This window comes from Sander lucioperca, chromosome 6, assembly GCF_008315115.2.
Source record: "Sander lucioperca isolate FBNREF2018 chromosome 6, SLUC_FBN_1.2, whole genome shotgun sequence".
NCBI classification, from domain to species: Eukaryota; Metazoa; Chordata; class Actinopteri; order Perciformes; family Percidae; genus Sander; species Sander lucioperca.
The window spans coordinates 4018814-4031139 of NC_050178.1; the positions used below are offsets into that span (position 1 = coordinate 4018814).

A 12326-nucleotide genomic window follows, 5' to 3' on the forward strand; every position below is an offset into this window, starting at 1 on the left:
CACCTAGGCTAACACTAATGCAGTCTAATACATCACATTATGCAGAGAGGTTTATCTAGCCTGACGTCGTCATACTCAGATTCCCGACTTCAAATGTTGTGGGCGGGGCTACATTCGGCTGGCATCCAGGCTAAGGTTTACCTGGTATTTAGCCCTTATTGATATTAACGGGGTGGACAAAATAACAGAAACACCTGTCAGTATAACGCAATTTCGTTCAACAGAACCAGAAACTACATCCTCCAAAATGACCATACAGGTGAATCAAACACCTCTCTATAACAGTTTCAACAAAAACGGATCATTATAACCTTCATGAAGGTAGAATTTACTGTAGGACTGTTGTTTTAGACGACATTAGTTTCAGCTAAGTATACCTAATAAATTGTATATACCACAGGCTGTTGTTACAGAGGAACTCCCAAGTGCAAAGAGAATGTCATTGCAAAATTATTTATTGAAATAAATATGCAATGGATACACTTTCATATTATGTCACATAAATATTGAATTTAGAGGCAGTTCTTTTAAAAATTCCATCAAAATGCTTAAGATTTAGTTTCTCTCCAATTCAGTTATTTGCATCAAAACAATGTAAATACATCATTCTAATAAAACTTTCTGTCTGTAGCGACAGATCATGGTCCAATTAATAATGACTCTCCTTATAATACTATATACTGTTTTAGCTTATGATTTACTGCTATCGTGCTGAATCGAGGGTCAAGTGTTCACATCTACTGCTATATCAATAGTACTTATTCATATAGAACATTGTGAACATGTAATATTTACAATCTCAAAAATGAGCGAATAAAAGCTTCGGTTATACTGTGAAAAGATATCTTGATATATAAAACTTTAGGATTTAGACAAATATTTAGCAGATTTAAGAGTAAAACCAACCTCTAATATGCTTTCAAAGTCTAAACACCACAATGCAACTTTCTATTCTAGTTTTGTGAAAAAAAGGAAGGCTGAGTCATGCTAGGTCGTTAATCATTCAAACAGATTTAAATGTCATTCTGTACAAGGAAATCATTTAGAAATCATAGATAGATATTTAAACTTAACACCAAAGTCAGTCTGTTTTCATATCCTTTATAAGAGCTATATTTTAGCTAATTCTTATCACTGCATATGAAACAGTTTTACAGTGATTGTTGTTAGAGAAAATCTGTCACTTTAAATCGCACATGAATGGGTGAGATTGTTCATTACATTGATAATAAAACCAGTATAAAGTCTATAGTGATGTGAAAATCTCAGACGGACTTTGACAGTCCCATTAAGTGCTAAAAAGGAATGCACATAAAGATCCACAAAGATTTTTCTAAAATATATTAAAACAAAAGAAATGGACAGATGAATATTTTCTTACAGTCTTAAAAGTACACAGTATTCTATTGGGTATGAGTATAGGATTTTAGGGCATGCACCACCTGGCACTCAAGATGGCTTGTCACCTTCTTTCTTCAGACGGCTTTTAGAAAACAGAAACAAAGAAACGAGGTAAACACTTTTGCGGTGAAACACATTTTACATGAGTTTAACTGAGCAATGTGGAATCATGTTGATAATTTTGGCTCCATAGAGGAGAAAATGTTAACAACCAATGCACAAATACGAAGGGATTTTACATATTATGAAGTCCCATTAGGCTGCATAGCTACGATAATAATGTGATGCTTTTTAATCACTGAAAGAACCTATTTTCTTTTCTCTCTAGTGTAAGACAAGACACTAGAGAGAAAAGACTCACCTGTAATAATCTTCCTGACTGGGGAGAGGGCCTCCATGCAGGTGATGCCCATGCAGCCACTGCTGCTCCATAGCCATCCTCTGCAGCTCTGCAGACTGAGCATGCATGGCCTGGAGCTGATGAGCAGCAGACTGGGGAATATGGCCCTGCAGCTCTCGTTGATATGCAGCTCCTATGGAAGAGACAAAAAAGACCAAACTGAAGGAGATGGACTCAGAAAAGATTCAAGAGGTAGGCTGTGGGTTGAGATTACGAACCAAACAGTGGGTGGCGCAGCATCTCATGATCATGAGGAAGATCGCTGAGTAAAGCATTGGGAATTGGGCCGCCAGGGAAGGGGAACCTGGCAAAACGTGGTCCTGTTCCCAGGGGGTCTAGGGGATGAGGGCCTGAACCTGGATGAAGAAATAAAATCATACAGTAAATGAAGGTCAACTTCACCCAATCGGATAATATTAATACCGACTAATTAACTTAGCAAAACCCACAAAGTCAATAAGTCCAAACTCACCTTGACCGAGGAGATCCTGTTGGTGCAGGTGGAGGTGGGAGTGAATGTGAGAGTGCTGGTGATGATGTGGCGTCACATTGAGCATCTGCAGCCTGGCAGCAGGGTCGGTCGCCACAGATGCCATCCTCTCTGCGTGAAGCCGCTCTGCAGTAAGTCGCTCTGCGTAACTCAGCTCCGGGCGCAGCTGAGGTCCTGCCAGCGCCATCCTCTCCCGCTCCAGGTGGTGCAGTCCGGGATGAAAGGGTGCAAAGTGGTGGGGAGGCCCGGGTATGTGGGGAAGACCGATCGCCCCGTGTCTGGCAAAGTGCTCCATGGGGTTGGCTGATTGGTGTAAAGTTTCCATGTCTTGGGGCTTGACCTCAAAGCCAGGCTTCATCCTCTCGCGGAGCTCCCTCTCTCGGAGGTTTCGGAGCTCGCGCTCTCTAAGGCTGGGTTCAGCGCTGTACAGGCCAGGCATGTGGTAGGCCAGCAAGGGGTCGCCAGGGCTCAGTGACACATAGAAAGGATGGTTGCGGTTGTTGGGCGACATGACATGAGGTCGGGCATATTCACTCAGGGTGCGCAGAGCAGGTGTATCACGGCCAATGTATGGGGGCACAGCGGCTACAGTGGTGGGCGGCTGCTCAAAGGAGGGGCGCCCGTGACCCTGAACTGTCATCTGAACATCACTCATGCGACTGTCGTGGGACGAACTGGAGGCTCTCTGTAAGCGAAGACAGTGAGATAACTCATGTTACAACTCAATACATGTTTTGTGACAAAGAAGATGTTAAAAAAGGAAGGAATGGACTGTTGCACTCACAGCATTTCTGTCTGCCTCCCTTTCTCTCTCTCTCTCTCTGTCTTTTTCCCTTTCACGTTCTTGTCGAGCACTGAGCTCAGCCTCTCTCCTGGACTTTTCCACAGCGTCTTCCCTTTTCTTGGCCAGCTTGGAGGCTGAAAGTGGAGTAAAGAACAGGTCTGTTCTGGCACAGGAGTTGTGACCACGATCCAAGTGTTTGATAAACCTGAAAGAAATAACAGATGTGCATTTTCTTTTGAGTATGACTAATAAACTTTCACACATAATCGCAACATGATTCATTTAACAGGTAGTTTTGGAAAAAATTTGTGTCAGTTATAATGACGGAGAGATATAATGAGGTCTGGGAATCAATTAACTCAGCAAGAACTGCCTTTACAAAGTTTAATGGGAACAACACCAGCAATCAGACAAGTCCACAGTTTAACTGTATTATGTGAACCACTTATTTGTAAAGGAAAACAAAAGCAACAATGGTTAACATGACTACTTGTATATGAAAGGGGCTGCTCCAAGTGATGGAGCTACAGAGAATCACAAGACTCTGCAGTCCATTTCAGCTTTACAAAACTTTCGTCTTTCAGCTCATTGTTTTAGTTTTCTGGCCTGCAACTTTACTATTTTAATTCTCTCTCATTGCTCTCACAGCGCCGTTGTGATCAGCAGCAGGCAGCTGTTTTCAGCTGAAATGACTCCAAAGCCCAAGACGAGACAGTTAGCGACTAGCAGGTGAACATAACGTACATTTTCCTCAGAAGTGTTAGAGACCAAACCAGAACTAAAACGATAACGAATATCGGACTTCCATTTGTCACGTTAGCTTCCAATGAATGTTAGTGTTGCTCTTAATCTGCTGTCTGCTGACGAGTTTGTGTTCACAGCTTTTTTCGACTGCCCCCCAAGTGGTCAGTTATTGCAGGTTTTAGGGATTTTGTTTGAAACGTCTGGTTGCCTGATTACTTGTGTTGCTTATATGGTAAGTAAAATGTTCTCATAATTGGTAGGATTGGTGTATTTTTTCTTTAAATTGCACATTTGATACTCACATGTATAAGTAAATAAAACAAAGAGGCATCATTATTTAAACACTGTGGTATAGCGGTTTTCACAACAATGTATAGGAATCTGAAAACCTTCCAATTTTTACAAGATGAGTCAAACACTTATTTTTTGAGATTTTCCTAAAAAAGAATGTCTTCCAACATACCGTGCAGACTGGCTGGCATGGCTTGCCATGTTGACAATGGTGGGCTCTGGCGAGGGGCTCCGAGGTGGAGAGGGTGGGCTTTCAGCCTCTTCTATCTCATCCAATGGCTCTTCTTTAATCTGAATGTGTGATCCCCCTGCTGCGGTGCTCGGTGAGGGTCTCAGAGGAAGAGGTTGGAATGCAGGCTGGAGGCTCGGGACGGGGCCAACAGCAGAAGATGTTACAGAGGTGAGAGGGTGTGAGGCTGCGGCCGGTGGGTGAGAGGAAGTCATGCTTTTTCCAGGGTGGGTCTGCACCTGAGAGATCACTGGAAGCTGGGTAGGAAGCGACTGAAATGGCAAAGGCTGTGGCATGAGCTGAAGAGGAGGAGGGGGGGCACCTGGAGGATGCTGGTTGGGCAGAGAATTGAGTGGCTTTAGAGCAGGGGGAGGGGGGAGATTGGAGGGCATCTGAGGGAAAGGTGTAGCAGACTGGTGTGGCGGTTTGTGTGAAGGTGGAATTGGAGTGGTGGGAGGGGGCTTGATTTGTGGGCCAGACAGAGGAGGTTGGGGGAGCTGAGACTCCCTAAAGAAGGGAGGGGGTCGCTGGGGGGCCTGAGGTGACAGGCCATGAGGCTGCAGAGACTGTGTAGAGTTGAGAGCAGGTGGGACCTGAAATGCTGGAGAAAGAGGAGAATCCTGAGCCAGTGCTGAAGGAAGAGGTGGTAAACCATAAAGAGAGTGAGAAGCGGGCTGTGATCGGCTGTTTGGGCCTGCTGTGGTAGCTGACTGACCAGCAGCTGGCTGAGGGGGGTCCTGAGAAGGAGGAGGGGGGCTCTGAGCAGGATCAACAGGGGGGGCGCTTTGCATTGGCTGAGGAGTGATGGGATGGCCTTGAGAGGGGAGGGCCTGTGGGACTGGTGCGTCAGCCAGCACAGCAGCAGCAGCAACAGGCTCTGATGGGCCACCGTTCGGCTGGGCAGATGAGTCAGAGTCGCTCTCGTTGCCCTGCTGAGGGCTGGGAATGCTGGGAGAGGAGCTGCGGTTGTCCTGATCGATGTCTTTGGTGTCACTGCTGCCGTCGTCCTGAGCACTGCGGCTTTCTGAAGAGCTTTCCTCCTCTACCTCGGCCTCCCCCTCTGACCGCGAGCCCCGTGGATCCTGGAGGAACAAACAAACAAACGATGTACCCAATTCACACCGAGCAATATATGATTACTATTAGAGAGAGAGAGAGGTGGTGGTAATAAGAGCGGAGAATAAATTAGCAGTAAAGTTGTCAAAGTGGTAATAAATGTACAATTTATGTTTCAGTTTGTCTATTAATAAAGTCTGTAGCTCCTCGAGACCAAGTAAAGTTCCTGTGTCTTGCTTCCCAACTGCTCGGTAAAGTGAAGCTGGTTAGCCCCGAAATGAGCATCAACTTCAGCACTGGAGGCAAAACAAATTCTCCCCTGTACTTCCCACCACAGTCTAGAAGCTGAAGCAGGAACGGTTAATACTAACTTTGCATTTCTCTGTTGCATATTAACTTTTAAAAATAAAATTAAGCCTCCTTCTACATTAACTAACTGTCTTGAACCACTTTTTCATTACATTAGGTCTGCCTGGGTGGCTCAGAGGTAGAGGGGGGTCAGCCCTCAACCACAGAGATTGGGGGTTCGATCCCAATCGAAGTGTCCTGTGACACTGAACCCCAAGTATCTCCCCGGACGCTGTATGTGGCTGTCCACTGCTCCTAATACTTAGGATGGGTTAAATGCAGAGATTGAGTTTGTATGTGACGAATAATAAAGTTTCTTCTTCTTCCTTCACAACAGTTTTAGAACAAGCTAACGACTGCATCGTTTTGATGAGCAGCCATTGAACAGAAAAAGACAATTAAATTGTTAATCGCAATTGATCGTCAACTAAAATGTCATGATTGGGACAGCCCTACTTACACTTTGAAACTCATTGCAGACTTTTCTATGACAGTTTAGGACTGACGTTTACTGCTCCTGCTGCACAAAATGGCACGTTTGGAGAAGTTTTTACCCAAATGATATTTGACATAAAGTGTTCCATCTCACCTGTGTCTTCGGCCTTTTAGGTGCAACTTTTTCAGGCTCGTCATGCTCCTGAGCAGGACTCTCCCGTACACGTTTTGTTGTCTTTTGTGACGTTACCTCCTCTTTTATCTTCTGTGGACACAGCATGATTTACACAGTGGTGTTAATTACTGACAGAAAACGATAATGATGACTGACACAAAACCTCAACGAGTGATATTCAACAAGCATCTATGGCTGCAGCAGTATTACATGTATCCTCAAGGGCCACATTGTTTAAATCACTTACATATAATGTGCATGTATAATTTCCGTTACATGTAGGTTGGGACTAACTAACCTTTCATCAACTCAACGGCTGAATTCTTTGAAGAGTTCCTCGTCAGAATAATATGCAAACAATCCAGCTGGTTTGATAAGATAATGTCATACAGGTCCAGCATCTATATGAAAATGTGTAGCTTATGTTTACCTTGTTTGTCTTCTTGCTGGATTCAATCTTATTATCTGTGGATGACGATCTCAAAGAATTAGAAGTTGCTCCACTTGGAGAGGGCTGACTATTGGACTGCTGATCCTCACTGGTGGGGGATCCTGTGAGCCTCCTGTGGCCACTTCTTAAAGTTGACAGCTGCTTTAAAAAAATAAAATAATCAGTAGTTTATTTTATTTTTTATTTGGTAAAACACATGCAAGAAAGACACATTTCACAGTAAGTCAAACCTTTGGATGGATTCAATAGGTTGAAATCTGTTTTATATATAAAAGACATTTTAACTACAATTTCTTTTGAATGTTCATTACTAGTAGTAAAGATGATGGGATTGATCTGCTAGCCTCAGGCTTACAGGTGCTCTGCTTCGCCGCGTCCTCATGCCATGCTTGCTGTTCACCTCTTCTTCCTCTTTAACAGGTTTAAACATGAATGGAGCGCCTGCAGATTTTGGAGCTGGCGGCAGACATCCATGTTTGTTTTCGTATGTGCGACAAGTCGTGCATAGCAACGGGTTGTCTCTACGCCCCTGGTGCCAATCCTTAGAACCTGTTTTGAGATAAAATGCTTTAGGCAAAAGTTTCACAGACCGTTTAATGAAAATACTGAGCAGAATTTGATTACTCACAAATAAAGACGTGTACTCACTTGTTGTACCACAGTGGCTGCAGCTCTTGACTTCCTGTTCACTGTCTTCACTATCAAGATCATCCTCACTGGCAGAACTCGCATCCACTGCAAAGGAGAAGATCAGCTTCAATGAAGACGTCCTGTTCATATGACTGCACACTTAGTTACCGCACAACTGTGAAGATCGGCATGAATAGGGGAAACAGAAAATGGAACACTAAGTGTTCACCTGAATAATTTCGCGATGGGGTTACAGGAACTGTCGCAGAGCGAGTCTTTGCTTTGCGAGAGGACGGCTGTCGTCGTTGCTGTCGATAAGCTCTTGTTCCTGCAGCCTCAGGAGTTTTCTTCCAGTGGTAATAGAAAGTGATCAGCTCCCCCTGATGAGAAGGACACAGGACATTTAGGAACAATCCAAGTTATGTTTCTTAAAAAAAGATATAGCTACAATGAAATCACTGCATGCATAACGAATTGTTCTGTACGCAGAAACATAGTGTTCAATTACAGTCTTTTTGCTGGGCAGAAAGTCTTTCCGGATGCGGAAGAAATTCTTTCCATACTGTCTCAGGCCTTTGATGAAGCGTTTCTGTTGGGGAAAAAAAGAGGGAAGGGTCATGGTGGATAAAACTAAATGATATACAGCTGCGAAATCTCGTAATATATATAGGAGCATTTATTAAACATATATGTCTGACATAGTTATTATAACAAATTATTAGACTGATTTTCCATTCAAAACTAAGGCAACGGTTAAAAAACACTATTTTACTGCAGGCTTGTATCATACTTAAGTACATAAGTGAAAAAAGTTGAGTAAACTGCCAATTTCTGATCAGAGAACTTTTATATTACACACACTGCATTGTTAAACATGCTAAGTATAAACAGTTTGCGTCATTTTCATCACCACTAGTAGCTAAAGGTGTCTCACCACATCATCCTCCGACCAGCATTTCTCAATAAGCTTCGGCAGAGGCTTCTTAACCAGACGCTGGAGAGCTTTTGCTGCATCATAATGACTTGCATGTAGCTAGAATTGATGAAAACATAGATGTTTGTAAATCTGCAATGCAATATTTTGGTCTTTGAATTTACTGGATACTGATGAATATAATTCAAGTTGTTTTCCGCACCATGTTGAGTGCGTTGAGTGTGGTATCATCACGGGAGGCTGCTAAACATCCATCCTCTGTGGATCCACCATCACACATCCCGGCAAACGCTGCCATGCTCCTTGAAAAATAAAGAGGTGAAATAGATATTGAGGGTGCATTTTTACACTTTCCTAGTTTAATATTTAGCCTGATTCCAAGGAGTGATTCTGAAATGCTTAAGAGTACAGGTGAACAGTGTTTCTCTTAATCCCTTCCCCCAATTAAAACCACATTTCTTAGTTGCATGACATGAAATAAATCAGGTAAATAGAGAAAGTAGACTATACGCAGGCTGCTTTCACACTGGCATTCACATAACCAGACCAAGACTGGTTTTATTTTTGCCTCCCCATTTGTGACACTTCTGATTACCCTTGTCAAAAAGCTAGTAAGTAATACTGGTTATTTTTGCATTTTAATTTTGTTATTGCAATAATGCCCCACTTGATCTACCATTAGGGCTTTTCCCTTTATAGACAGTGACAGTGGATAGACAGGAAAGGGGGAGAGAGACAGGGGATGACACGCAGCAAAGGGCAGCAGGTCGGATTTGAACCCGTGTCGCTGCAAAGGACTCAGCCTACATGGGGCGAACACCCTTACTGGGTTAGCTAGAGGCTGCCCCCCATTAGTACTGGTTTGACATATAGTGAAGTAGTATTTGTTTATAGGTAAGTAACATAGTAAGGGCTATTCAGTAAAGCATTAAATAGCATATGCATCTTGTTGTTCAGTAAGGACATGGCTGCAGGTTAATTATCGTTGTTGATTGTAAAATTGTCCAAAAATATTTTGCCCCCATTTGCAAAGGTGCCAGCCTTTATATACAACTCACGACTGACCAAGTTCACCTTACCAGTGATGTTAAGCAGTATAGTGCAGACACTGACCTGGCAGCTCTGAGGTACATGAGAAGGTCACAGTCATTGACCCCAGGCATCCACATCAGTTCCTCACTCTCTGTCTGAGTCTGTAAACCAGGAGCAGACCGCAGCTGCAGCTCTGGTAGTTTGGCCTGTAGTGAAACCATAGAATTGACAAAAAAACAGCAACCAACACTCATTAGACCACCTTAAAGAACAGCAACTGAATGTCCTGCCAAGATTAATGTTTTAAAAAGGGAGAATTACAGGGCACAAATGCAAGCACTTTAGAAAACATTCAACAGTAATTTACATTTTAAGAGTGATTCAAATGTCAAAAATGTGCGTACTGTATGACATTCAAACAAAGCACACTGAACAGACAGGTCTGACTAGTTTCATAATGATAATAATAGGCCAATAGGACCTAACGTTACACTCAGCAGGTACACATACTTCTCTAATATTGTCTTCCTACAAATGTTGATTTTCAAAATATGTCTTTACCCCAAAAGATATGGATATAGAAGTGTATTCATAATTTCAAAACTTCATTTCATTCAAATGTGACAAAAAATATTTGAACAGGGTGTACCTGATGACTTGGTCCCACTCTTATCTCGCCCTGTGTGCTGTTCAGGCTCCTGAAACAAAAATGGTCATGTGCATTAATATTAATTTGCAACCTACAGTCTTGACATCGGCAAAGTGTTAAGAATAAAGGAAGAGCAAATATAATTGTGTTCACACAGTTAAGTCAGTCTGCTATGAACTGTTGATTAGCGGGTCGCTAACGCTGTAACGTTACAGTTAGTTATGTACAGTACACAGACGTATGATCGATATGTCCAGCTTTAACTTGGCTGTCAGAGCAGCTTCCCTCCCACTGGACAGTGATTTCAGCAGCAGAATACCATCCCGCCCCTCCATCACTGTGAACCAATCTCAGCTGTGACCTGCGACGTTTCCTTATATTATATGAATGAAATCTGACGCTAGAACCGTAGAAGACTGTCAATCAATCAGTCATACAAGAGCTGCTAATTTTTACGGTCACCATTACAAGAACAGTGTGTGCTACTTTGGAGATCCTAACAGGTTGACAGTAGCCGTCTGCCTCCGTCTCCTGGTTAACTGTTAGCTAAAGTATGCAATCAATAATAAATATAAATGTTAGCATGCACAACATGCCATTGACATACATAACGTTACATATAGCGACAACGACCCATGTCAATACACGCCAAGCCCAGAGGAAATAACAGCTGATTTATTAAACGATGTATATGGTTAATCTGCATTACTGACATTTAAAACAATAGCTGCAGAAAGAACTGTTAGCTACATTAAAGCGATAAAAAAAAAACATTTTCCAGCAGGAGCTGCTAGCTGCTAACGAGACAGTAAGATTACGCTGTTATTTGGTTAGCTTGTTAGCCAGATACGAACTTCGTGACCACTGACACTCCGACTATTTCATACAAACGTCTCTTAAAGTAACGCTACAAAACACAGAGACATATTTAATACATAACAACAAAATATAAATGCAAAATGTAAGTTAATCAAGTTACCTCCGCGGACTGAACAGGTCGTCCATGTCGAAGGCTGTTTGGATGTGGCTTGTTGACACTACGCAGCGCAGTGGGCGATACACACAAAAACTATGCGAATCCCCCATTACATGGCTATTCAAAATGGAGGCGGTATAGTGGAGGGAGTCGGTCTATTTTCTTTCCCAGTGCAATGACCTCAGCAGCCACAGCTAAGCCTTCAAAGTTGTCTGGGTGTACATAACTGAGCATGTGCCGCGGATCAGCAGCAGGAACAGGAGCCACTGAGGCTGCTCACCAGCTGCTGCACAGGCCTCCATGAATCAAACATCGTATCATACTGTGTGAACTGCTGTGGTTATTAAACATTATGTAAGACGTTAACCTCCCAGCCGCAGAAACAGTTCTGTTAATGTAAGGCTGTGGCGTGTAGAAAACATCTGATAATATGCTGTCAGTTTTGTCGAGTTTACAGCTATTTACTGGTTTTGAGGTTATTAAATACAAAAATTAAACATCACAAATATATAGCTTCACAGATTAATTTGTAAAAACAACAGATATGTTTTTGCAAATCATTAATACAAAATAAAAAAATCTTTATTATCCATATTTGCTAATGTGGAAGCAGTTTGGTGCTGTGATTTTGCAGGTAAACTGAGCTTGTCATTATATTTACAATAAATAAAAGTATGGTGAACACATGCATAATTTCCTGCTCTTCATTTTTTTTTTATATTTATCTCGAACAATCAACAATGTTGCAAAAGAAAACAAAAACAAAAAATTAAAACCACAAAATAAAACACAAATTATCAGAATTTAACAAAAATCAAAAAAATAAAAAAGGATTAGTTTGAGAAGGAGCAGACGGAAGCAAATAGCTCATTTGGTCCTGCCCCTATTTCACAAAATTATATTACTACAAAGCAAATAGATATGCAATTACAGCACACAATTTTTCAGGTCGTACAATAACTTACAACAATATACTACAATACCTTTACATTAATTCCATTCCTGTGTTTCGGTCTATTCTTTTCTGTATTGGTCAAGTAATGATTTCTTTAATCTATTTTTGAACTTTGAACTTCAACAAGTTTAATTTATTCATGTTTGAATAAATGATACGATTAAAAAGGTCTGAGTTAGGTGATTTAATCACAATGAAGGAATTAAAACGTTCGGTAAGGACGTGATTAAAAACTTATTTTCCCTGAGAGACTAATGAGAGTGACCATCTACAAACCAACAGATCACCTGTTATCATTTGTTTGGTTGTCAAATACAAAAGTCAACCACTGAAAATTAGACATATC

The 12326-nt window shown here is 41.9% G+C and overlaps 1 protein-coding gene across 4 annotated transcripts; it reads right to left on the bottom strand.

Moving 5' to 3' along the window:
* Positions 1-437: 437 nt before the first annotated feature.
* Positions 438-11377, bottom strand: rereb (arginine-glutamic acid dipeptide (RE) repeats b). 4 transcript variants are annotated; one of them, XM_036002174.1, is made up of 17 exons: positions 11029-11377; positions 10050-10098; positions 9482-9606; positions 8571-8670; positions 8369-8467; positions 7943-8023; positions 7664-7814; positions 7453-7539; positions 7160-7371; positions 6784-6942; positions 6333-6443; positions 4283-5421; positions 3076-3280; positions 2274-2976; positions 2020-2157; positions 1763-1934; positions 438-1483 (listed from the first exon to the last, which is right to left on the bottom strand). In XM_036002174.1, exons 1-17 carry the CDS (start codon positions 11133-11135, stop codon positions 1450-1452), a joined length of 3672 nt encoding a protein of 1223 aa, XP_035858067.1. In that variant the 5' UTR covers positions 11136-11377; the 3' UTR covers positions 438-1449. The 4 variants fall into 4 exon arrangements, with proteins under 4 accessions (XP_035858067.1, XP_035858066.1, XP_035858068.1 ...); XM_036002173.1 differs by having other exon boundaries at positions 6784-6945; XM_036002175.1 differs by having other exon boundaries at positions 7160-7353; positions 11029-11375.
* Between the last annotated feature and the right edge of the window lie 949 nt (positions 11378-12326).